The sequence below is a fragment of the Pygocentrus nattereri genome, chromosome 1 (genome assembly GCF_015220715.1).
Source record: "Pygocentrus nattereri isolate fPygNat1 chromosome 1, fPygNat1.pri, whole genome shotgun sequence".
In the NCBI taxonomy this organism is placed as follows: Eukaryota; Metazoa; Chordata; class Actinopteri; order Characiformes; family Serrasalmidae; genus Pygocentrus; species Pygocentrus nattereri.
In genome coordinates this window covers 9,579,908-9,606,874 of record NC_051211.1, presented here as the reverse complement: position 1 = coordinate 9,606,874, position 26,967 = coordinate 9,579,908, and the positions used below count along the sequence as shown (strand labels likewise).

The 26,967-nt window shown below is 38.8% G+C and overlaps 1 protein-coding gene across 8 annotated transcripts in view; it reads right to left on the bottom strand.

Annotated features, from left to right (window-relative positions):
• Positions 1-26,967, bottom strand: part of LOC108429671 (adhesion G protein-coupled receptor E1-like) — a 35,540-nt gene that overhangs the window by 1,283 nt on the left and 7,290 nt on the right. The window contains exons 3-25 of one of the 8 annotated variants that reach the window (XM_037542470.1): positions 25,859-26,011; positions 25,623-25,775; positions 23,953-24,105; positions 22,288-22,440; positions 20,618-20,770; positions 18,947-19,099; positions 13,577-13,729; positions 13,341-13,493; positions 11,758-11,910; positions 11,522-11,674; positions 9,265-9,387; positions 6,586-6,623; positions 6,193-6,306; positions 5,793-5,940; positions 5,484-5,600; positions 5,166-5,353; positions 3,701-3,868; positions 2,922-3,116; positions 2,426-2,643; positions 2,228-2,294; positions 2,041-2,132; positions 1,164-1,332; positions 421-516 (exon numbers count right to left, since the gene is read on the bottom strand). In XM_037542470.1, coding sequence (XP_037398367.1) covers positions 421-516; positions 1,164-1,332; positions 2,041-2,132; positions 2,228-2,294; positions 2,426-2,643; positions 2,922-3,116; positions 3,701-3,868; positions 5,166-5,353; positions 5,484-5,600; positions 5,793-5,940; positions 6,193-6,306; positions 6,586-6,623; positions 9,265-9,387; positions 11,522-11,674; positions 11,758-11,910; positions 13,341-13,493; positions 13,577-13,729; positions 18,947-19,099; positions 20,618-20,770; positions 22,288-22,440; positions 23,953-24,105; positions 25,623-25,775; positions 25,859-26,011 — 3,263 coding nt within the window. Of the gene's footprint in view, positions 1-420; positions 517-1,163; positions 1,333-2,040; positions 2,133-2,227; positions 2,295-2,425; positions 2,644-2,921; positions 3,117-3,700; positions 3,869-5,165; positions 5,354-5,483; positions 5,601-5,792; positions 5,941-6,192; positions 6,307-6,585; positions 6,624-9,264; positions 9,388-11,521; positions 11,675-11,757; positions 11,911-13,340; positions 13,494-13,576; positions 13,730-18,946; positions 19,100-20,617; positions 20,771-22,287; positions 22,441-23,952; positions 24,106-24,188; positions 24,203-25,622; positions 25,776-25,858; positions 26,012-26,967 lie in introns of those variants that run through there. The other 7 variants (XM_037542473.1, XM_037542475.1, XM_037542478.1 and 4 more) reach the window with 7 other exon arrangements.

Sequence of the window (26,967 nt, the reverse complement as noted above, 5' to 3'; positions counted from 1 at the left end):
AATCTTGGTCAAAACGCTCCACTGATCATCTCAGAGAAGATTAGCTGTGATCAGAAATCAGCCTCTTCATACCTGCAGCGCTATAAGGAGGCATGCCTTCATTGATATGGATGCCAAACTGGAGCTACATAATTTCAGTCGCGTCTACATTTGCATACAATTTGAGTCTTGAATGGGGCTATCAGCTTTGACTGGGGTGGATTTTTTTTTCTGGCGAAATGAATTTAACTTTAATCGACAGATTTAATCGACAGCTATTCAGCCACACAGATGTAATGGCTAAAAAGCCACTATCTATGTTACTTATTTATTTATTAACAGGCAAAATCCAAATGAGACCAAACCATACCCCAACTGCAGGGCATTCCATTACATTCCCCTGAAACTGCTTATGAGAGTACATTGCTGATTTAAAAGTACCTGAGATTTGCTCGACTGGTTTGTGCTGAACTCTGAGTATTTCTTCTTCTGTGGTGCACACAGGCTGGTCAAGATCCTGGCATACTCTTCTCTCACCTAATAAGAGAAGATTTGAGAACATTATAAAGCAGATTAGAACAATTAGAACATCAAACAAACAGATTAGACACTCGTTGTCACACACTGTAAGTATGGCTTCATCTGTCATAAACATTGCATGTTTGCCTCTTTGAGCCATGCTAAAATAGTCTCTAGAGTGAGGAATTTTGGTTTAAAGACTATAAAAACTTTTCTGATGATGTATCTTGAAGGTGGGTCAGAATTTGAATAACTACAACTGCTTTGTGGTGGATACTTCAGGCTGGGGGTTTAATACTTTTCAAAGAAAATGTCTTCTTCCCGCAGTGAGCTAAAGTTTTTAAACAAGCAGATCTAAATACATTTTAAAATTGATTTGGAATAGATGGAGTTTACTAATTACAACAGAAATGCTTCTTTTTTATCTTGTCATTGATGTGTTCCTGATATGTATTGTACTGCAAAATACTGTCTAAAGCTTTAAAGTATCACCTAATTTTGAACTCCTACTTTCGCACTGACATTGCACTCTACAAATTTTAGACTGTGTGAGTCTCCACACAGCACACCACACAACACAGCCAATGCACTTGCATTTTGCCTTCAGCTGGCATTAAATCTTTACATTTCAACTGAGCGGTCCTGCATGAAATGAATGGACTCACTTGTTTGGAGAGCAGGCAGTGCATGACAAACACCAGCACCCCTTGCAGGCTGTTGAAGATAGTGAAGAGGTAGGACATCACCAGAGATCCTCCCTCAAACTGAAAACACCCAAAGATCCACATGGTGCCAAGCACACAAAGCTGAGCAATAGCAGTAATTGTGAATGACCTGTAGAGGAGACAGAGATCCAACAATTAGCCGTAGCTGTTTTTACAGCAGACTTGAATAAGCGCTTAAACAAGGACTCTGTGGAAAAAATAATAAGGACCGGGAAAAATGGCTTAATTTTCCTAGATGGAGATGCATTGGAATTTAGTGCATCTTAAATACCAGTGCAAGTACAAATGTAGACATTCAAGGTCAATCGCCATGCCAGTGTATTGTATAAATATATTTGAAAATTGAATTTAATTTTCTTCTTATACTTCTTAGTGGAAATATTATGGCTTACATGGCTAAAACATAGACTTGTTGTCTGGCCAAATATGTACCCATATCCCTCTGCCCACTGGACACAACTTGCCCAGAAACCCATGCATTCTGATACATTTACTCAAATCTTACAGCTAAGTGAAAGCAATTATTCACATACGTTATGCATTTTATTATTGTTTTAATTTTTTTTAAATATACGTTTTATTTTGCATTGCTAAGCTCCCAAGGCTAGCCGATTAGCATACTGAAGACAACCTAGCTGAGTACAAGCACATTCTTACTGTCTCCTTCTTATACTGTCAGTGGCCACTTTTGAAACTTAGGTGTGACACACTTCTAAGTGGTGAGTTACAAGAGTGAAATGAGACCCTTATCTTACAGCATCTTGGCTCTTTGGCATGCTGCAAGGCAGCAGTTTGTTCAATAAAGTCTCTTGCTTACTTGATTTTTTGCAGCTTGCTCAAGTCTTGGTTGAGGAAGGAAAATTTTTCAGCCAGCTTCCATACAGTTATCAGGAAGAAAAACACATTCACCTGCCCGAGAGGGGAAATGAGAGAGAGATTTAGTCTTGTTTGATACTAAAATAGTTTACAGTACAGTGAGCTCCCATATTCTAAGCTGTACTTACAACAATTATGATACAAACAGGACCGAAGAAGCTCCAGATGAATCCATCCTTCAAGTTGAGCCAGCAGCTGATGACGAATGAACAACAAGTAAGACAATGCACCAAAGCTAAAAATGCTACTTATTCCATTGACACATAGCACTGCTGATACAACCCTGCCAGTTATAGTAATGAGAGAAAAGTCTGGGAAAAACTCACTGGCGCTTGGTACCATATCCTCTAGCATTGATGCTGGCTGATATGATTACAATAAGTGCAGGAACTCCATAACCGCCCAGCATCAGGTAGAGAGGTCTCACCGTGGTGTTGAAGACCAGCACTACCATATTGAAGAGCTGCACACCTTCCAGGCACATCCAGCACAATGCAGCCAGGAAGAAGAAGTGCAGCAGAATTGCAACAATTGAACAGCAAACCTGGAGAGACAGGGGACAGGGGGATTATATAGTTGAGAGGCATGAATGGCCTAGGATTTCCAGCCTCATGTGGGTAATGCTCAGAAGAAGGTTATTCAGGAAATAAGGTCATTTAAAAGAAATTTCAGAATTAATTAAACCATAGTCATTAAATAAATGTGTTTAGCATAGATTTGGCCCCATCCTCCAATCAGAAGAAAAAAGGGGGGCCATCTTACCCTGGGGGACCTATGTGATAATGGTAATACTTTAATCATGCAACACGCATATAATAGTACCTCATTCTGGGTTTGGGTGATGCCAGCGAGGAAGACGAGGTTGGCAATGAAGAGGCTTATGCAGAGGTGCAGGTGGATTGTGGTGCGGGTGCTCTGGATAGAGCGGACGAAGTGAAAGGTCAGTATGCAGATGAAGAGGCAGATGAGGGACAGGGAGAGCCCCACCCATGTGATCAGCTTTAGTTGAAATACATCCTGTGGTAGGAAGAGACAGAAACAGTTGCAACAATAGAAACATAATTGTTTAGGAAGCTTTATATTTTATCTCACTTAAACATGAATCTGAACTTCATACTGGTTTTTTTAAGTTAGCTATAACTTCATGAGTTATGCACAGGCAAGTCCCATACACACAGTTAGAATGATTTGATACTAATGTGAATAACTAGAAGAATTATTGAATGTGTTGCATACAACTTTGTTTTTGAATTGCTTCATGTAACTGACAATAAATGCATAGACCACACAGAAGCATATCAGATGTATATATATTTCACATTCACTGCCTAGTTTCACAGACAGAAACGTCACATTATACACCACACCAGGTAAACTTGTGTATGATCTACAATCCCAGCTGTAAATTTGACTTTGTCGGCTGTTGGAGTTCAATTTATCAGTAGGAGAATTGATACCACTTGAACACAGCATTAGATTAAAGGTTGGAACTAAAGTCTGCATAATGGAAGTTCTCTAAAAGAGAAGTAGTACTACTGGCTCTGCCAGGTTTTTGTTTAATGTGCAGTTAGCATTTGCAGTGGGGAGAAAAGCTACAATACCTTGATTTCATGGAGTGCCATTAGCACAGCAAAACTGCTGAGGTGAGAGCAGGAGCAGACTGTGTGATTGGCATCAGAGCTGACCACAGAGCAGCCGTTTGTGGACCACACACCACCATCCAGAGAGGAGTCCCAGAACACACATGTTTGGTTTCTGTCTGATGGCTGCTGTAGGGAAGAGAAAACAAGACAGGAAGTTACCTAAAATCCCCTATGCATGAGCCATGTGGCATGGGCTGTAATCTCTCAGTATACCATGAACAGCAGTCAAGAGTAACAGTGGGTGTTTTTATAGTCTGTCTTTTTGTATTTGTAGCATTTTTCTATACTGTATGTGATGAGAGAAAATACAAGACTGAAATCTTTTAAAAACAGAAATGATTAGTAACTAGTAACTATTAGTAACTATTTATTTCAAATGTATAATACATTTTTTGTAAACCAGAGTAATGTGCCAGAAGGTACAATAATAAAAGCTAGTTAAATGATAAAGTGAGGAAACATATTTATGTTTTTAATTCAATGATAGATGGAGTCTGATAAATGTTTATTGGTAAAAAAAAGAGTCTTTGAAATTTATTTTATTTGTTTATATAAAATAAATTATTATATATAAATAAATATTATTTAATATTACTTATTTATTTTTATTTTAAAAAAATGAATGAAGGTGATATACTATAAAGTAATGAAATCTATCTTCAAATGTTATAATATTAAGTGATACAATGTCATAGTCAATTTTAAATCAAGTGGAGTGATGCTAAAACTAGCGTTATATGATGTTGCTTTCTTTTTAGTGCATTTTAAACAAGTTTCTTTGTTGTAGTTGTAGGAAGTCTTGTGTGAAATACATTACAACAGTCAGGGTGAGAGTATGCTGATTTTTTTTGTCCAATATGTGAAATTCAGTAAATAAATAGTAACTGTGCATTAAGATTCTTCTATAAGAGAGTTCTACATAGAGGATTTTTTTTTTTTACTTCAACGATCATCAGAAATATGTTATTTGATAAGGGGTGCCCAAATGTCTGAAGCAGCAAGAATTGTTATTCTGCACTGCTTTGTAATTATGGCATGACCTCAAAAAAAGAAGAGGCTCCTAACAAGCTTCAGTTCTTATGCTAATTGATGCTGGACATACTAAGAAGTTTTGCTGCACTTCTGCAAGTTAATAACTTCCTAAGTAGTCAGCAAGTGTATCAGTTCCTAAGCAGTCTTTCTCTGAGCAGCTACATTTACACTTCTGCTGAAGTTGTTTATTAGGTAGGCATTTTTACTTCTCATTATTTCACTGAAGTAACAAAGCTTTTATGTTGTATGGGTTTAGAGCTCTCTATCCACCTGTGCACTGATGATTATTAGTCAGTGACTTTCATGAAACATTTAAACAATCTTACTTTAATTTCTTGCTGCTTTTTCATAACATACAATCTTTAAAGTATAAATTTAAGTGTAGCTGCACCTGCAGGTGAGAGAAGGTGAGGATGATCCGTTCCCTCAGCTGTGCTGTATCAGGGTTAGTGACCACTGCTGTAACTACTTTCGAGTTTATCTTGAGCGTTTCATCTTCTTGTATCTTTATGTGGTTGAAATAGTTGTTGACCGAATTTTCCAAACTATTGTAGCTCAGTAGAGACACAGCAGCAAATCCTGCTCAGCAGTCCAGGAGCAGACATAAGGAATATGCAGAAAGAAAGAAGCAAGAAAATCAATAGGTTTTAGTGCCATTTCAGAGCTAACACTTCTCATTTGAAGCACAGCTTGCAGTGAGTGTTTTTACCCTTGTATGAATCTCCTGCTGCGGTTTCCCAGTGGGATTCAAGCTGTGTGTCACTGGTGGACAAAATGAATGGTCCATGAGGGGGAGCATTATCTCTCCAGAGTAATGTGTTGACCTCTACAAACAAAATGTTAGAATGCAGTGAATTTAATTATATCTAAATAGCAATTTCACTGCCATATCAAAGGGTCAAAGGGTCATGTAATAGTACAGAATGATAGTATTTTCTTGCAAAAGGGTCAGTATGCTACTCTGGTATTTTATATAGCTTATTGGGTTAAAACTGGTCCACTCACAGTTACTTCTTACCTGTGCAAGCACTTGATTTGGTGATATTAGATAGCAGGGGTCCAAGCACTTTTAGAAAATTCTCAGTTATTTCCAACACTGTTGTCACCTTCTTGTTATTGTTCAGTGGCCCAGCAGACAAAAGCTCGTCCAGAGCATTCAGGAACCTCTACAGAGGGACGGAGAGAGAGAGAGAGAGAGAGAGAGAGAGAGAGAGATTAGAACTATTGTGCTCCCTATGTGGGGTTTTCCACTGAACATTCAAAAACTGGCCCAGATAGGAGTACCATTACTGGGTGGTAGCTACTTGTGAAGCAGGTATTGGACTGTTGACCAAAGAAAGCACAGTTCCAGTACTCTGTGCAGTGGAGAAAAAAACCATAAAAATGATCATATCATTAGTCTTACTGTACACTGATACCTCTAACAGTGTGTTTCCATCCATTTGTGACACCCTCTTACTCATATCTTGGTCTCCACTCAGCTTCTGAAAGCTGTTCCTTAACTCCTCCATGACTGGCAATAGCTGAGGGACCTGTGTGAACAACACATAGAGGAAGAGGACGATGAAGCGTACGATTCGATATGTATTGTAAAATTGTATAATTTATACATTTCTTTAATAAATATTCATTAATATTATAATTGTACTAATTACTCATTAATAGTAGTAGTAATATGTTTCATTGACATAGCACTAATGACACTGTTGAGAAGCTATTAAAACAATAATGACTGCATTAAAGTAGAGGGTTGGAGGGGAGCAGGGTTAAGTTAGCACTATGAACTGAGCTCAATAATGTTCTCCACCTACCTCAGGGTAATACTGTGACAGAAGCCCATTGTTTGGCTCTGGAAAGAAAACACTTAAATGTAAGACAAACAACCATTCGAAAGTCTGGAATCACTGTTTTCATTCATATAAAACCCTTCTACAGACAACTGCAACTGCTGAAAATAAAAAAAAAATCTAAGACTAGTAAAGACCAATGTATGCTTGTTTTACAACAGAGTTTGTATATTAATTTTATGTTTTATTTATATGTTTTCTATATCTGTAGTTATCAAGCACTGTTTGAGTTAACACTGCATTTTCATTACAACCAGCAGAATTTCTTCCATCACCAACTGCTGGCCACTTTGGCAGTGTCTAGAGTAAATGAGTACAGAGTTGTAGGCTAGTTCTGCTCCTCAAAGTGGCCTTATATTATTTAACTTTAAAATTCAACATAATATTTTCTCACATTTCAAGTACATGATTTTTTTGCCCCATACCAACTGTTTTGGAATATGTTGCTGTTTCAACATTTGATTTGTTGTCTATTTTAAATGTAATATAGGGTTTAAATGGTTTGCACATTGTTTTTATTTAAAACCCATCAATCCACCCATCCATTTTCTTAGCCACTTCTCCGTCAGGGTCGCGGGGGGGTGCTGGAGCCTATCCCAGCAGCCTTCGGGCAGAAGGCAGGATACACCCTGGACAGGTCGCCAGTCATCGCAGGGCAGACAGACAGACAGACAGACAGACAGACACTCACACCTAGGGGCAATTTAGCATGTCCAATTGGTCTGACTGCATGTCTTTGGACTGTGGGAGGAAACCGAAGAAACCCACGCAGACACCGGGAGAACATACAAACTCCACACAGAGAGGACCCCGGTCACCCGGCCAGGGAATTGAACCCAAGCCCTCCTTGCTGTGAGGTGACAGCGCTACCCACCACGCCACTGTGCCGCCCCTATTTAAAACATAATTTCCAAAAAAGTTGGGACGCTGTGCAGAATGTAAATAAAATATGATGCAATGATTATATTGAAACTGAGAAATTTTATTGGTGTTTGATACCAAAATATATACACATTTTGAATTTGATGCCAGCAACATGTTCCAAAAAAGTTGCTACAGGGCATGTTTACCACTGTGTTTCATCACCTATTCTTTTAACAACATTCTGTTAGTGTTTGGGAACTGAGGAGATCAATTGCTATAGTTTTGAAAGTTAAATGTTTTCACATTCTTGTTTGATACAGGATTTCAGCTACTCAACAGTTCAAGGTCTCCTTTGCTGTAATTTTCATTTCATAATGCACCAAATGTTGTCAGTGGGAAACAGGTCTGGACTGCAGGCAGGCCAATTTAGCATCTGGAGTACTTTTAATATGGAGCAGTCCTGTTGTAATACATGTAGAATGTAGTTGAACATTGTCTTGTTGAAATAAGCAAGGCCTTCCCTGAAAAAGACGTCATCTGGATGGCAGCATATTTTGCCAAAACATGTATATATCATTCAGCACTGTGCCTTCACAGATGTGCACATCACCTATGCCATGTGTACTAATGTCTTCCTATACCATACATCATAAATACTGGCTTTCGAACTGTGCACTAATTAAAGCTGAGTGTTTTTTAGTCTGGAGGACACAGCGTCCATGATTTCTAAATAAATTTAAAGCTTTGATTCATCAGACCACAGGACACTTTTCCACTTCCCCACAGTCCATTTTAAATGAGTTCAGCATTCTGCATCCTGTTTATATACATTTTCTTCTTTGCATTTTAGAGGTTTAACTTGTATTTATGGATGCAGTGATGGGTTGTTTTCAAAGACTGTGGTTTTCAGAAGTATTTCTGAGCCCATGCAGTGATGTCCACTACAGAATCATGTCTGTTTTTTAATGCAATGCCGCCCAAAGATCACAGCCAGCATATATTGTTTATTGGCCTTGTCCCTTGCATACAGAGATATCTCTAGATTCTCTAGAATCTTTTAATGATATTATGCACCACAGATGAAGAAAAATAAAAGTTCTTTGCTATTTTCCATTGAGAAACATTGTTCTTGAATTGTTGCACTATTTTCCATGTTGTCTTTTGCAGAGTGGTGAACTCCTCCCCATCTTTACTTCTGAAAGAGTCAGACTCTCTGAAATGTTCTTTTTATACTCAATAATGTTATGGACCTGTTGCCAGTTAACCACTAGGTGTTTTTTAGCATTACACAGCTTTTGTTGCCCCTGTACCAGCTTTTTTTGAACGTGTTTTTTCTTTTTCAATAAACAATAACATTTCTCAGTTTCAACATTTGATATGTCGTCTTTATACTATTTTCAATTAAATATAGAGTTGAAATTATCTGCACATCATTGAATTTAGTTTTTATTTACATTTTACACAGCATCCCAACTATTTTGGAAATGGATATGTACATTTTGCACAGCATTCCAACTTTTTTGGAAATGGGGATATAGACCTGAAGCAAGATTGGAGCTTTATTTTCTGCTATTTCTCGACGATGAAAGCTTTGTCTGATGGTGACAGTTTTGCTCTACTACAATTTGAAAACTTTTTGCTGTTACAAAAAAACAAGAAACATTAAATAAAACATTATAAAATGATGATCATATTTTGATCATATTTCGACAGCAATTAACAGGTTTTCCACTTATTTTTGGAACTAGGCATCATTGAGTACACTTAGCTTGCACTCACTTGTGCATTTCATTGTTTTGAAGCCATAGTTGGTGAATCCTTTCTTGCACACACATTCATGGCCATCTTCAGACTTGTTGCAGTCACCTTCCCCACAGAGAGACTCATCACGCGTACAAACATCTTAAATGAAAAAGAGAACAGCAGAGTTCAGCTGTATGTTCGGTTGTTACAGATTTCAGTGTTAAAACTCCAGTCTGCACTGTCTGAAAAATGTCACCTAGGCAAGACTAGGTGACACTTCTGGGGGCTGATTTTTTACTTAACTGGATTCATGCATATAGACTGATGCTCTGTGTACAGATTGAAGATGGACATTGATTGCTAGTAATGCAGCTCTTTGATTCCGCACATTCATTCTTATCTGTTTGTAGAACACAAAGACAAAACTCCTCAGCCAGCTCTTACCTTATATCACAATGTTTAACATTTGCAAAATAATGACTGACATGCCAATTAAGCCATGAAGCCATGACACGGCTTCTGCCAGCAAGCTAAGGAAAAAAATTGCAGTGAGAACAGTGTTGGCAGTAAATTAATCTGAATTATTAGAGTAGGAGGTGAGAAAATGTTACTGGGCAACCTGTAGCTTAGACATACTATCATCTGGAGACTGGTGCTGTTATCATTTCATTCCTGAAGCTGAAATTTGAATTGAATTTGGATTAAAGTGAATGCTCACAGCTCCGCAATTTTTAACAGGTACATTTATGCTGGCTGAAAAGTAAGCTAAACTTTATCTGGGACACTGTATTTATTTAACACTCATTGTTGCATGTCGTCTATCAATAAATAGAACAGCATTAAGATCCATTAGCTAGTTAAGTTAGCTTTTCTTAACTTAAGAAAATGCTGACATCATCTTAAAAAGTCAGATCATTGCCTACTCCACCTACATCAGTTTAGCTCCTCCCATTTACACTAAAGTTATATGAGTATTTTAGCCTGCTTTTTGGATGAGGCTAGATGTGAAAAGTGGACATGGATTTATATATATATATATATATATATATATATATATATATATATATATTTTTTTTTTTTATATGTGAAATATGTGTCACATACACTGTTTCATTCCAACATGTATTCCCAAAATAAAAATACATTAAATCTTTTAGCCATTTACATACTTTTTCAACAGTATTTGGTCAATACATTTTACATGTATTTCCTTTTCATGTGGGAAGAGCCCTCCTCAGCATCTAGTGTTGCACCAAATACTTCCAGTGTGAGTAGTATTAACTTTAGCATTAGCTTATGTGATGTAGCAGCTTGTTTTGCTAAAACTTCTTCTTTCTTAGACATGAAACCTGCCATTTTAATGTCCCATGGCTAAAAGATTTTCCTGCTTTGATGAATAAAAACCTGATTTTGTCTATTGTCTTATTGTCAGTTCTCAAATATGTTTGTTTATGTATGCTTCTAAGTTTTTTTGTACTGCTGAATCTTTAGTTGGCAACACAGATGCAATTGGGCGGCCTGAGCAGAAAGTTTGAGGGAAACAGCAAGAGTAACTAAGAGAGGTGGGCCTGACACAGTTTCGCATACAGTTAGTTATGCAAAAACTGAACATAGATTACACGTCTTGTCTCACCATCACAAATAACACCTTGACTTGCATTAAATTTCTTCTCTCTGTTGCTGGAAACAAATCCAATCTTTGCATGGGCAGGAATAGGAGCCAGGGATATTAGTACACTTAACATTTTTTATGTGCTGTTATTTGTGATATCAGCACTTTTCAAAATATCAGAATTCCTCTGAGCGCCAGTAGTTTCACCTTATCCTATTCATTTTCTACTTACATACAAAACATACAAAACCAGAAAATGGATATATTAACTATAAGACAATATTTGATCCAGAGCCTGTTTGGTCAGATTCTGAAGACCTACAACAGGCCAATTCAGAACCTGTCATTGCCCCTAAGCGAGCTTTGCAATCAGTAGCCATGAGAGTAGAACAATTAAACTAACTGGAATTAGTACAAAAGACTAGGACGTTTTTGGCAGAAGGAACTAGCAACAATAAATTATGTTCGATCCAATGTTCAGGGTTTCTTTACTTTACTTTAGTCTTTATTTTGCAGAACAGTTGTATAAAGGCAATGGAACAATTGAGGAAGTGTGTTATGACATCATGACTGATTTGCTTGCAGGGATGAGACGAAGGCGTTCTTTTATTTTTAATGTCATTACAAATTGCTTTCCTTAGGATCTCTGTAAGTCAGTTATGCAAAAACTGATCATTTTACCATTACATGTAACACCTTGGCTTGCATTAAATTTCGTCTCTCCGTTGCTGGAAACAAATCCTTCTTTGCATGTGCAGAAATAGGAACCAGGGGTATTAGTACACTTAGAGTTGGGGCCACAGAAATCTGTCATCTTTGAACACTCATTGACGTCTGTGAAAAGAACAAGAGCAGAGATTCAGATTCAACTGAACCACCTGGGCAGGCACAGACCACAGTATAGTGGAATTACTGACCTTTGCATCCCTTGCTTTTCTCCTGGGTGAAATTAACTTTTCCTGAAGGTTCCTGGTATCCCAGTTCACACTGGCAGTAGTAGTTACCATTTGTGTTGTAACAAACTGCGTTGTCACCACAGATTGGGTTTTCAAACTCACACTCATTCTCATCTGTTTTGAAAGATACAGAGTATGAATGATAAAAGAAATCCTTGCATTAGGACTAGGCAATATGATGACATTTATTATTATTGAGATAAATTGTGATGAAAAAATGTGAAAAAGTATGTTTTTATATGTGCTGTTATTTGAGAGAACAGCAATTTTTTCATTATATCGGTATAATTCTGCTGATCACCAACACTAACACTTTATGCTATTAATAATGGAATTAATAATTATTAATAATTCACATAAGTATAAAACATCATAAAAAACAGATCTATTATAAGACATTTTTTGATCTACAGCCTGTTTCGTCAGATTCTGAAGAACCACAGCAGGCCTACATCAAACTCAGAACCTGTTGTTGCCCCTAAACAAGCTTTTCAGGCAACTATGACGACCGGCACACTAAACAAACTGGAATTATCCATAAACAACCAGAACACAATTAACACAGAAGCAGGGCTGCAAAATGCTTTAGAAATGACGTTCGGGTTAAACAGGCAAGTAATAAAAAGCTGATTTGATCTGATCAGTTGACCAGTTTTATCGGTTACTTTATAACATCTGTAGATGATTTCTTTTAAAATCTCCAGAATCCTGAGGACTGTGCTAAAAGCAAAAGTGTAGGCACCCCTGACAGAAATACACATGCTGTTGATTTTTGACATGAAAAGAATTAATTACATAATCTGCAGCAAACTATTTTTAATATCTTTTGCAAAATTCAATGCACAGTTACTTTTGTATTTACTTAATATACTTACTTAGTATATATGATATGATTTTAAAAATCGGGTTGTGGCATGTGCAAAAGTTTGGACACCCTATTAAGTCAGTACTTAGTAAAACTCCCTTTTGCCGATGTCACAGCTTACCAGTGTTTTTCTGTTATCTTCCTGTTCTTGTATAAATAAACTACATATTTTTGTTTAAAAAATGTAAACAAAACAGTCACCATCAATCTGAAGGATGCTTTCAAAATGCAAAGAACCCTTTAATCATGCAAAGGGTTCTTTGAGTGTTTTTTTATATATAAAACTGTTTTATTTGCTAAAGAAGCCTTGAAGAACCATCTTTTTAAGTGTGTAGTACAAGGTGAATTTTGAAGGATGTTTGAATGTACTGTTGAAGAAACTAGCCTTTTTTTCAGTGACTGGCTAAATCACATTTGCTTCCAAAATTTCCTGCTTTGATGAATAAAAACGTGATGTTGTCTATTGTCTTATTGTCAGTTCTCAAATATGTTTGTTTATGTGTGCTTCTAAGTTTTTTTGGACTGCTGAATCTTTAGTTGGCAACACAGATGCAATTGGGCGGCCTGAGCAGAAAGTTTGAGGGAAACAGCAAGAGTAACTAAGAGAGGTGGGCCTGACACAGTTTCGCAAACAGTTAGTTATGCAAAAACTGATCATAGATTACACGTCTTGTCTTACCATTACATGTAACACCTTGGCTTGCATTAAATTTCGTCTCTCCGTTGCTGGAAACAAATCCTTCTTTGCATGTGCAGAAATAGGAACCAGGGGTATTAGTACACTTAGAGTTGGGGCCACAGAAATCTGTCATCTTTGAACACTCATTCATGTCTGTGAAAAGAACAAGAGCAGAGATTCAGATTCAACTGAACCACCTGGGCAGGCACAGACCACAGTATAGTGGAATTACTGACCTCTGCATCCCTTGCTTTCCTCCTGGGTGAAATTAACTTTTCCTGAAGCTTCCTGGTATCCCAGTTCACATTGGCAGTAGTAGTTACCATTTGTGTTGTAACAAACTGCGTTTTCACCACAGATTGGGTCTTCAAACTCACACTCATTCTCATCTGTTTTGAAAGATACAGAGTTTGAATGAAAAAATAAATCCTTGCATTAGGACTAGGCAATATGATGACATTTATTATTTTTGTGATAAATTGTGATGAAAAAATGTGAAAAAGTATGTTTTTATATGTGCTGTTATTTGAGAGAACAGCAATTTTTTCATTATATCGGTATAATTCTGCTGATCACCAACACTAACACTTTATGCTATTAATAATGGAATGAATAATTATTAATAATTAACATAAGTATAAAACATCATCCTCTCCTTGGATCACCACCTTATCGTGGTGGAGGGGTTTGCGTGCTTGAATGATCTTAGGAGCTATGTTGTCTGGAGCAAAAGCTCCTGGTAGGGTCTCCCATTGCAAACTGGTCCTAGGTGACAGGTCAGACAAAGTGTGATCCATAATAACCCCTATGAAGACACAAAAACAGGACTTGTGTACCCTGCCCGGAACAGGGTTACCGGGGCCCCACCCTGGAGCCAGGTCTGGGGGAGGGGCTCGCCAGCGAGCGTCTGGTGGCCGGGCATTTACTCATGGTGCCCGGCCGGGCCCAGCCCGAAGGAGTTACATGAGTCCCCCCTCCCATCGACCCACCACCAATGGGAGGGGCAGTAGTAGGGGTTCGGTGCTTTGTGGATCGGGCAGTGTCCGAAGGCATGGGCCTTGGCGTTCTGATCCTCGGTTGCTGAAACTGGCTTTTGGAACTTGGAACGTTACCTCACTGGCGGGGAAGGAGCCTGAGTTGGTGCGCGAGGTTGAGAGATACCGGCTAGATATAGTCGGGCTCACCTCAACACACAGCTTGGGCTCTGGGTCCAATCTCCTTGAGAGGGGCTGGACTTTATTCTTTTCTGGAGTTGCCCATGGTGAGAGGCGGCGGGCAGGTGTGGGCTTTCTTATAGCCCCTCGACTCGGTGCCTGTATGTTGGGGTTTTCTCCGGTGGACGAGAGGGTAGCTTCCCTACGCCTTCGGGTTGGGGAACGGGTCCTGACTGTTGTCTGTGCTTATGCACCGAACAGCAGTTCAGAGTACCCAGCCTTCTTAGAGTCCTTGGGAAGGGTGCTTGAAAGTGCTCCTCCTGGAGACTCTATTGTCCTACTGGGGGACTTCAACGCTCACGTGGGCAATGACAGTGAGACCTGGAGGGGTGTGATTGGGAGGAATGGCCTCTCTGATCTGAACCCGAGTGGTGTTCAGTTTTTGGACTTCTGCGCAAACCACAGTTTGTCCATCACGAACACCATGTTTGAACACAAGGATGTCCATAAGTGCACATGGCACCAGGACACCCTAGGCCACAGTTCAATGATTGACTTTGTAGTCGTGTCATCGGACTTGCGGCCATGTGTTTTGGACACTCGGGTAAAGAGAGGAGCTGAGCTGTCAACTGATCACCACCTGGTGGTGAGTTGGATCAGGTGGTGGGGGAAGATGCCGGTCAGACCAGGCAAGCCCAAACGCATAGTGAGGGTTTGCTGGGAACGTCTAGCAGAAGAACCTGTCAGATTGATCTTCAACTCACACCTCCGTCAGAACTTTGACCAGATATCGGGGGAGGTGGGGGACATTGACTCAGAATGGGCCATGTTCCGTTCCTCCATTGCTGAAGCGGCTGACTGTAGCTGTGGCCGTAAGGTAGTTGGTGCCTGTCGGGGCGGTAATCCTCGAACCCGGTGGTGGACACGCCAGGTGAGAGATGCCGTCAAGCTGAAGAAGGAGTCCTACCAGGCATGGTTGGCCTGTGGGACACCAGAGGCAGCTGGCAGGTATCGACAGGCCAAGCGATCTGCGGCTTCAGTTGTTGCCAAGGCAAAAACCCGTGTATGGGAGGAGTTTGGTGAGGCCTTGGAAACTGACTTTAAGTCGGCTCCGAAAAGATTCTGGCAAACCGTCAGGCGACTCAGAAGGGGAAAGCAGTGTGCCACTAGCACTGTATATAGTGGAGATGGTGTGCTGCTGACTTCGACTGAAGACGTCATTGGGCGGTGGAAGGAATACTTTGAGGACCTTCTCAATCCCACCGACACGTTCTCCAGTGAGGAGGCTGAGTCTGGGGACATGGGAATAGGCTTGTCCATTACTGAGGCCGAAGTCGCTAAGGTAATTAAGAAGCTCCTTGGTGGCAAGGCTCCAGGGGTGGATGAGATCCGCCCTGAGTTCCTCAAGGCTCTGGATGTTGTGGGGCTGTCTTGGCTGACACGCCTTTTCAACATTGCGTGGACATCGGGGGCGGTGCCACTGGATTGGCAGACTGGGGTGGTGGTGCCTCTTTTTAAAAAAGGGGACCGGAGGGTGTGTTCCAACTACAGGGGGATCACACTCCTCAGCCTCCCTGGCAAGGTCTATGCAGGGGTACTGGAGAAGAGAGTCCGGCTTATAGTCGAACCTCGGATCCAGGAGGAACAGTGCGGGTTCCGGCCTGGTCGTGGAACACTGGACCAACTCTTCACCCTCTCCAGGATTCTGGAGGGTTCATGGGAGTTTGCCCAACCAGTCCACATGTGCTTTGTGGATCTGGAGAAGGCATTCGACTGTGTTCCCCGGGGTATTCTGTGGGAGGTGCTTCGGGAGTACGGGGTACATGGCTCTTTGCTACGAGCCATTCAGGCCCTGTACAAACAAAGCTGGAGTTTGGTTCGCATAGCCGGCAGTAAGTCAGACTCGTTCCCAGTGAGAGTTGGACTCCGTCAGGGCTGCCCTTTGTCACTGATTCTATTCATAATTTTTATGGATAGAATTTCTAGGCGCAGTCAAGGGATGGAGGGTGTCCGGTTTGGTGACCTCAGGGTCACATCACTGCTGTTTGCAGATGATGTGGTCCTATTGGGGACATCAGGCCGCGAACTTCAGCTTTCGCTGGATCGGTTTGCAGCCGAGTGTGAAGCGGCTGGGATGAGAATCAGTACCTCTAAATCCGAGACCATGGTTCTCAGGCGGAAAAGGGTGGAGAGCCCTCTCTGGGTCGGGGATAGGCTCTTGCCTCAAGTGGAGGAGTTCAAGTATCTCGGGGTCTTGTTCACGAGTGATGGTACAAGGGAGCGGGAGATTGACAGGCGGATTGGTGCTGGGTCAGCAGTGATGCGGGCTCTTTACCGGTCTGTTGTGGTAAAGAAAGAGCTGAGCCATAAGGCAAGGCTCTCGATTTACCGGTCGATCTACGTTCCCACCCTCACCTATGGTCATGAGCTTTGGGTAATGACCGAAAGAATAAGATCGCGAATACAAGCGGCCGAAATGAGTTTCCTCCGCAGGGTGTCTGGACTCTCCCTTAGAGATAGGGTGAGAAGTTCAGTCATCCGGGAGGGACTCGGAGTAGAGCCGCTGCTTCTTCACGTCGAAAGGAGCCAGCTGAGGTGGTTCGGGCATCTGGTTAGGATGCCTCCTGGACGCCTCCCTTGGGAGGTGTCACAGGCGAGTCCACCTGGGAGGAGACCCCGGGGAAGACCCAGGACACGCTGGCGCGACTATATCGCCCAGCTGGCCTGGGAGCGCCTCGGAATCCCCCTTGGAGAGCTGGTGGAAGTGGCTGGGGAAAGGGAGGTCTGGGCTTCATTGCTTAGGATGCTGCCCCCGCGACCCGAACCCCGGACAAGCGGAAGATAATGGATGGATGGATGGATGGATAAAACATAAAAAACAGATCTATTATAAGACATTTTTTGATCTACAGCCTGTTTCGTCAGATTCTGAAGAACCACAGCAGGCCTACATCAAACTCAGAACCTGTTGTTGCCCCTAAACAAGCTTTTCAGGCAACTATGAGGACCGGCAAACTAAACAAACTGGAATTATCCATAAACAACCAGAACACAATTAACACACAAGCAGGGCTGCAAAATGTTTTAGAAATGACGTTCAGGTTAAACAGGCAATAAAAAGCTGATTTGATCTGATCAGTTGACCAGTTTTATCGGTTACTTTATAACATCTGTAGATGATTTCTTTTAAAATCTCCAGAATCCTGAGGACCAATGTTTTTCTGTTATCTTCCTATTCTTGTATAAATAAATAAAGCACATATTTTTGTTTAAAAAATGTAAACAAAACAGTCACCATCAATCTGAAGGATGCTTTCAAAATGCAAAGAACCCTTTAATCATGCAAAGGGTTCTTTGAGTGTTTTTTTATATATAAAACTGTTTTATTTGCTAAAGAACCCTTGAAGAACCATCTTTTTAAGTGTGTAGTACAAGGTGAATTTTGAAGGATGTTTTGAATGTACTGTTGAAGAAACTAGCCCTTTTTCAGTGACTGGCTAAATCACATTTGCTTCCAAAATTTCCTGCTTTGATGAATAAAAACGTGATGTTGTCTATTGTCTTATTGTCAGTTCGCAAATATGTTTGTTTATGTGTGCTTCTACGTTTTTTTGTACTGCTGAATCTTTAGTTGGCAACACAGATGCAATTGGGCGGCCTGAGCAGAAAGTTTGAGGGAAACAGCAAGAGTAACTAAGAGAGGTGGGCCTGACACAGTTTCGCATACAGTTAGTTATGCAAAAACTGAACATAGATTACACGTCTTGTCTCACCATCACAAATAACACCCTGACTTGCATTAAATTTCTTCTCTCTGTTGCTGGAAACAAATCCAATCTTTGCATGGGCAGGAATAGGAGCCAGGGATATTAGTACACTTAACATTTTTTATGTGCTGTTATTTGTGATATCAGCACTTTTTCAAAATATCAGAATTCCTCTGAGCGCCAGTAGTTTCACCTTATCCTATTCATTTTCTACTTGAAAACATACAAAACCAGAAAATGGATATATTAACTATAAGACAATATTTGATCCAGAGCCTGTTTGGTCAGATTCTGAAGACCTACAACAGGCCCACATCAAATTCAGAACCTGTCATTGCCCCTAAGTGAGCTTTGCAATCAGTAGCCATGACAGTAGAACAATTAAACTAACTGGAATTAGTACAAAAGACTAGGACTTTTTTGGCAGAAGGAACTAGCAACAATAAATTATGTTCGATCCAATGTTCAGGGCTTCTTTACTTTACTTTAGTCTTTATTTTGCAGAACAGTTGTATAAAGGCAATGGAACAATTGAGGAAGTGTGTTATGACATCATGACTGATTTGCTTGCAGGGATGAGACGAAGGCATTCTTTTATTTTTAATGTCATTACAAATTGCTTTCCTTAGGATCTCTGTAAGTCAGTTATGCAAAAACTGATCATAGATTACACGTCTTGTCTTACCTTTACATGTAACACCTTGGCTTCCATTAAATTTCTTCTCTCCGTTGCTGGACACAAATCCTTCTTTGCATGTGCAGAAATAGGAGCCAGGGGTATTAGTACAATTAGAGTTGGGGCCACAGAAATCTGTCATCTTTGAACACTCATTGACGTCTGTGAAAAGAACAAGAGCAGAGATTCAGATTCAACTGAACCACCTGGGCAGGCACAGACCACAGTATAGTGGAATTACTGACCTTTGCATCCCTTGCTTTTTTTTTTAATATCTTTTGCAAATTTCAATGCACAGTTACTTTTGTATTTACTTAATATACTTACTTAGTATATATGATATAATTTAAAAAATCGGGTTGTGGCATGTGCAAAAGTTTGGACACCCTACTAAGTCAGTACTTAGTAAAACTCCCTTTTGCCGATGTCACAGCTTACCAATGTTTTTCTGTTATCTTCCTATTCTTGTATAAATAAATAAACTACATATTTTTGTTTAAAAAATGTAAACAAAACAGTCACCATCAATCTGAAGTATGCTTTCAAAATGCAAAGAACCCTTTAATCATGCAAAGGGTTCTTTGAGTGTTTTTTTATATATAAAACTGTTTTATTTGCTAAAGAACCCTTGGAGAACCATCTTTTTAAGTGTGTAGTACAAGGTGAATTTTGAAGTATGTTTTGAATGTACTATTGAAGAAACTAGCCCTTTTTTCAGTGACTGGCTAAATCACATTTGCTTCCAAAATTTCCTGCTTTGATGAATAAAAACGTGATGTTGTCTATTGTCTTATTGTCAGTTCTCAAATATGTTTGTTTATGTGTGCTTCTAAGTTTTTTTGTACTGCTGAATCTTTAGTTGGCAACACAGATGCAATTGGGCGGCCTGAGCAGAAAGTTTGAGGGAGACAGCAAGAGTAACTAAGAGAGGTGGGCCTGACACAGTTTTGCAAACAGTTAGTTATGCAAAAACTGAACATAGATTACACGTCTTGTCTCACCATCACAAATAACACCTTGACTTGCATTAAATTTCTTCTCTCTGTTGCTGGAAACAAATCCAATCTTTGCATGGGCAGGAATAGGAGCCAGGGATATTAGTACACTTAACATTTTTTATGTGCTGTTATTTGTGATATTAGCACTTTTTCAAAATATCAGAATTCCTCTGAGCGCCAGGAGTTTCACCTTATCCTATTCATTTTCTACTTGAAAACATACAAAACCAGAAAATGGATATATTAACTATAAAACAATATTTGATCCAGAGCCTGTTTTGTCAGATTCTGAAGACCTACAACAGGCCCACATCAAATTCAGAACCTGTCATTGCCCCTAAGCGAGCTTTGCAATCAGTAGCCATGACAGTAGAACAATTAAACTAACTGGAATTAGCACAAAAGACTAGGACTTTTTTGGCAGAAGGAACTAGCAACAATAAATTATGTTCGATCCAATGTTCAGGGTTTCTTTACTTTACTTTAGTCTTTATTTTGCAGAACAGTTGTATAAAGGCAATGGAACAATTGAGGAAGTGTGTTATGACATCATGACTGATTTGCTTGCAGGGATGAGACGAAGGCATTCTTTTATTTTTAATGTCATTACAAATTGCTTTCCTTAGGATCTCTGTAAGTCAGTTATGCAAAAACTGATCATAGATTACACGTCTTGTCTTACCTTTACATGTAACACCTTGGCTTCCATTAAATTTCTTCTCTCCGTTGCTGGACACAAATCCTTCTTTGCATGTGCAGAAATAGGAGCCAGGGGTATTAGTACACTTAGAGTTGGGGCCACAGAAATCTGTCATCTTTGAACACTCATTGACGTCTGTGAAAAGATCAAGAGCAGAGATTCAGATTCAACTGAACCACCTGGGCAGGCACAGACCACAGTATAGTGGAATTACTGACCTTTGCATCCCTTGCTTTTTTTTTAATATCTTTTGCAAATTTCAATGCACAGTTACTTTTGTATTTACTTAATAGACTTACTTAGTATATATGATATGATTTAAAAAATGAGGTTGTGGCATGTGCAAAAGTTTGGACACCCTACTAAGTCAGTACTTAGTAAAACTCCCTTTTGCCGATGTCACAGCTTACCAATGTTTTTCTGTTATCTTCCTATTCTTGTATAAATAAATAAAGCACATATTTTTGTTTTAAAAATGTAAACAAAACAGTCACCATCAATCTGAAGGATGCTTTCAAAATGCAAAGAACCCTTTAATCATGCAAAGGGTTCTTTAAGTGTTTTTTAATATATAAAACTGTTTTATTTGCTAAAGAACCCTTGAAGAACCATCTTTTTAAGTGTGTAGTACAAGGTGAATTTTGAAGTATGTTTTGAATGTACTGTTGAAGAAACTAGCCCTTTTTTCAGTGACTGGCTAAATCACATTTGCTTCCAAAATTTCCTGCTTTGATGAATAAAAACGTGATGTTGTCTATTGTCTTATTGTCAGTTCTCAAATATGTTTGTTTATGTGTGCTTCTAAGTTTTTTTGTACTGCTGAATCTTTAGTTGGCAACACAGATGCAATTGGGCGGCCTGAGCAGAAAGTTTGAGGGAAACAGCAAGAGTAACTAAGAGAGGTGGGCCTGACACAGTTTTGCAAACAGTTAGTTATGCAAAAACTGAACATAGATTACACGTCTTGTCTCACCATCACAAATAACACCTTGACTTGCATTAAATTTCTTCTCTCTGTTGCTGGAAACAAATCCAATCTTTGCATGGGCAGGAATAGGAGCCAGGGATATTAGTACACTTAACATTTTTTATGTGCTGTTATTTGTGATATTAGCACTTTTTCAAAATATCAGAATTCCTCTGAGCGCCAGTAGTTTCACCTTATCCTATTCATTTTCTACTTGAAAACATACAAAACCAGAAAATGGATATATTAACTATAAAACAATATTTGATCCAGAGCCTGTTTTGTCAGATTCTGAAGACCTACAACAGGCCCACATCAAATTCAGAACCTGTCATTGCCCCTAAGCGAGCTTTGCAATCAGTAGCCATGACAGTAGAACAATTAAACTAACTGGAATTAGTACAAAAGACTAGGACTTTTTTGGCAGAAGGAACTAGCAACAATAAATTATGTTCGATCCAATGTTCAGGGTTTCTTTACTTTACTTTAGTCTTTATTTTGCAGAACAGTTGTATAAAGGCAATGGAACAATTGAGGAAGTGTGTTATGACATCATGACTGATTTGCTTGCAGGGATGAGACGAAGGCATTCTTTTAATTTTAATGTCATTACAAATTGCTTTCCTTAGGATCTCTGTAAGTCAGTTATGCAAAAACTGATCATAGATTACACGTCTTGTCTTACCAGTACATGTAACACCTTGGCTTCCATTAAATTTCTTCTCTCCGTTGCTGGACACAAATCCTTCTTTGCATGTGCAGAAATAGGAGCCAGGGGTATTAGTACAATTAGAGTTGGGGCCACAGAAATCTGTCATCTTTGAACACTCATTGACGTCTGTGAAAAGAACAAGAGCAGAGATTCAGATTCAACTGAACCACCTGGGCAGGCACAGACCACAGTATAGTGGAATTACTGACCTTTGCATCCCTTGCTTTTTTTTTAATATCTTTTGCAAATTTCAATGCACAGTTACTTTTGTATTTACTTAATAGACTTACTTAGTATATATGATATGATTTAAAAAATGAGGTTGTGGCATGTGCAAAAGTTTGGACACCCTACTAAGTCAGTACTTAGTAAAACTCCCTTTTGCCGATGTCACAGCTTACCAGTGTTTTTCTGTTATCTTCCTATTCTTGTATAAATAAATAAAGCAAATATTTTTGTTTTAAAAATGTAAACAAAACAGTCACCATCAATCTGAAGTATGCTTTCAAAATGCAAAGAACCCTTTAATCATGCAAAGGGTTCTTTAAGTGTTTTTTAATATATAAAACTGTTTTATTTGCTAAAGAACCCTTGAAGAACCATCTTTTTAAGTGTGTAGTACAAGGTGAATTTTGAAGTATGTTTTGAATGTACTGTTGAAGAAACTAGCCCTTTTTTCAGTGACTGGCTAAATCACATTTGCTTCCAAAATTTCCTGCTTTGATGAATAAAAACGTGATGTTGTCTATTGTCTTATTGTCAGTTCTCAAATATGTTTGTTTATGTGTGCTTCTAAGTTTTTTTGTACTGCTGAATATTTAGTTGGCAACACAGATGCAATTGGGCAGCCTGAGCAGAAAGTTTGAGGGAAACAGCAAGAGTAACTAAGAGAGGTGGGCCTGACACAGTTTTGCAAACAGTTAGTTATGCAAAAACTGAACATAGATTACACGTCTTGTCTCACCATCACAAATAACACCTTGACTTGCATTAAATTTCTTCTCTCTGTTGCTGGAAACAAATCCAATCTTTGCATGGGCAGGAATAGGAGCCAGGGATATTAGTACACTTAACATTTTTTATGTGCTGTTATTTGTGATATTAGCACTTTTTCAAAATATCAGAATTCCTCTGAGCGCCAGTAGTTTCACCTTATCCTATTCATTTTCTACTTGAAAACATACAAAACCAGAAAATGGATATATTAACTATAAAACAATATTTGATCCAGAGCCTGTTTTGTCAGATTCTGAAGACCTACAACAGGCCCACATCAAATTCAGAACCTGTCATTGCCCCTAAGTGAGCTTTGCAATCAGTAGCCATGACAGTAGAACAATTAAACTAACTGGAATTAGCACAAAAGACTAGGACTTTTTTGGCAGAAGGAACTAGCAACAATAAATTATGTTTGATCCAATGTTCAGGGTTTCTTTACTTTAGTCTTTATTTTGCAGAACAGTTGTATAAAGGCAATGGAACAATTGAGGAAGTGTGTTATGACATCATGACTGATTTGCTTGCAGGGATGAGACGAAGGCATTCTTTTAATTTTAATGTCATTACAAATTGCTTTCCTTAGGATCTCTGTAAGTCAGTTATGCAAAAACTGATCATAGATTACACGTCTTGTCTTACCAGTACATGTAACACCTTGGCTTGCATAAAATTTCTTCTCTCCGTTGCTGGAAACAAATCCTTCTTTGCATGTGCAGAAATAGGAGCCAGGGGTATTAGTACACTTAGAGTTGGGGCCACAGAAATCTGTCATCTTTGAACACTCATTGACGTCTGTGAAAAGATCAAGAGCAGAGATTCAGATTCAACTGAACCACCTGGGCAGGCACAGACCACAGTATAGTGGAATTACTGACCTTTGCATCCCTTGCTTTTTTTTTAATATCTTTTGCAAATTTCAATGCACAGTTACTTTTGTATTTACTTAATAGACTTACTTAGTATATATGATATGATTTAAAAAATGAGGTTGTGGCATGTGCAAAAGTTTGGACACCCTACTAAGTCAGTACTTAGTAAAACTCCCTTTTGCCGATGTCACAGCTTACCAATGTTTTTCTGTTATCTTCCTATTCTTGTATAAATAAATAAAGCACATATTTTTGTTTTAAAAATGTAAACAAAACAGTCACCATCAATCTGAAGGATGCTTTCAAAATGCAAAGAACCCTTTAATCATGCAAAGGGTTCTTTGAGTGTTTTTTTATATATAAAACTGTTTTATTTGCTAAAGAACCCTTGGAGAACCATCTTTTTAAGTGTGTAGTACAAGGTGAATTTTGAAGTATGTTTTGAATGTACTGTTGAAGAAACTAGCCCTTTTTTCAGTGACTGGCTAAATCACGTTTGCTTCCAAAATTTCCTGCTTTGATGAATAAAAACGTGATGTTGTCTATTGTCTTATTGTCAGTTCTCAAATATGTTTGTTTATGTGTGCTTCTAAGTTTTTTTGTACTGCTGAATCTTTAGTTGGCAACACAGATGCAATTGGGCGGCCTGAGCAGAAAGTTTGAGGGAAACAGCAAGAGTAACTAAGAGAGGTGGGCCTGACACAGTTTTGCAAACAGTTAGTTATGCAAAAACTGAACATAGATTACACGTCTTGTCTCACCATCACAAATAACACCTTGACTTGCATTAAATTTCTTCTCTCTGTTGCTGGAAACAAATCCAATCTTTGCATGGGCAGGAATAGGAGCCAGGGATATTAGTACACTTAACATTTTTTATGTGCTGTTATTTGTGATATCAGCACTTTTTCAAAATATCAGAATTCCTCTGAGCGCCAGTAGTTTCACCTTATCCTATTCATTTTCTACTTGAAAACATACAAAACCAGAAAATGGATATATTAACTATAAGACAATATTTGATCCAGAGCCTGTTTTGTCAGATTCTGAAGACCTACAACAGGCCCACATCAAATTCAGAACCTGTCATTGCCCCTAAGCGAGCTTTGCAATCAGTAGCCATGACAGTAGAACAATTAAACTAACTGGAATTAGTACAAAAGACTAGGACTTTTTTGGCAGAAGGAACTAGCAACAATAAATTATGTTCGATCCAATGTTCAGGGTTTCTTTACTTTACTTTAGTCTTTATTTTGCAGAACAGTTGTATAAAGGCAATGGAACAATTGAGGAAGTGTATTATGACATCATGACTGATTTGCTTGCAGGGATGAGACGAAGGCATTTTTTTATTTTTAATGTCATTACAAATTGCTTTCCTTAGGATTTCTGTAAGTCAGTTATGCAAAAACTGATCATAGATTACACGTCTTGTCTTACCTTTACATGTAACACCTTGGCTTGCATAAAATTTCGTCTCTCCGTTGCTGGACACAAATCCTTCTTTGCATGTGCAGAAATAGGAGCCAGGGGTATTAGTACACTTAGAGTTGGGGCCACAGAAATCTGTCATCTTTGAACACTCATTGACGTCTGTGAAAAGAACAAGAGCAGAGATTCAGATTCAACTGAACCACCTGGGCAGGCACAGACCACAGTATAGTGGAATTACTGACCTTTGCATCCCTTGCTTTCCTCCTGGGTGAAATTAACTTTTCCTGAAGGTTCCTGGTATCCCAGTTCACACTGGCAGTAGTAACTACCATTTGTGTTGTAACAAACTGCGTTGTCACCACAGATTGGGTTTTCAAACTCACACTCATTCTCATCTGTTTTGAAAGATACAGAGTATGAATGAAAAAAGAAATCCTTACATTAGGACTAGGCAATATGATGACATTTATTATTATTGTGATAAATTGTGATGAAAAAATGTGAAAAAGTATGTTTTTATATGTGCTGTTATTTGAGAGAACAGCATTTTTTTCATTATATCGGTATAATTCTGCTGATCACCAACACGATCACTTTATGCTATTAATAATGGCATTAATAATTATTAATAATTAACATAAGTATAAAAAAATCATAAAAAACAGATTATTATTACTATTATAAGACATTTTTTGATCTACAGCCTGTTTCGTCAGATTCTGAAGAACCACAGCAGGCCTACATCAAACTCAGAACCTGTTGTTGCCCCTAAACAAGCTTTTCAGGCAACTATGACGACCGGCACACTAAACAAACTGGAATTATCCATAAACAACCAGAATACAATTAACACACAAGCAGGGCTGCAAAATGCTTTAGAAATGACGTTCAGGTTAAACAGGCAAGTAATAAAAAGCTGATTTGATCTGATCAGTTGACCAGTTTTATCGGTTACTATATAACATCTGTAGATGATTTCTTTAAAAATCTCCAGAATCCTGAGGACTGTGCTAAAAGCAAAAGTGTAGGCACCCCTGACAGAAATACACATGCTGTTGATTTTTGACATGAAAAGAATTAATTACATAATCTGCAGCAAACTATTTTTAATATCTTTTGCAAATTTCAATGCACAATTACTTTTGTATTTACTTAATATACTTACTTAGTATATATGATATGATTAAAAAAATGGGGTTGTGGCATGTGCAAAAGTTCGGACACCCTACTAAGTCAGTACTTAGTAAAACTCCCTTTTGCCGATGTCACAGCTTACCAGTGTTTTTCTGTTATCTTCCTATTCTTGTATAAATAAATAAACTACATTTTTTGTTTAAAAAATGTAAACAAA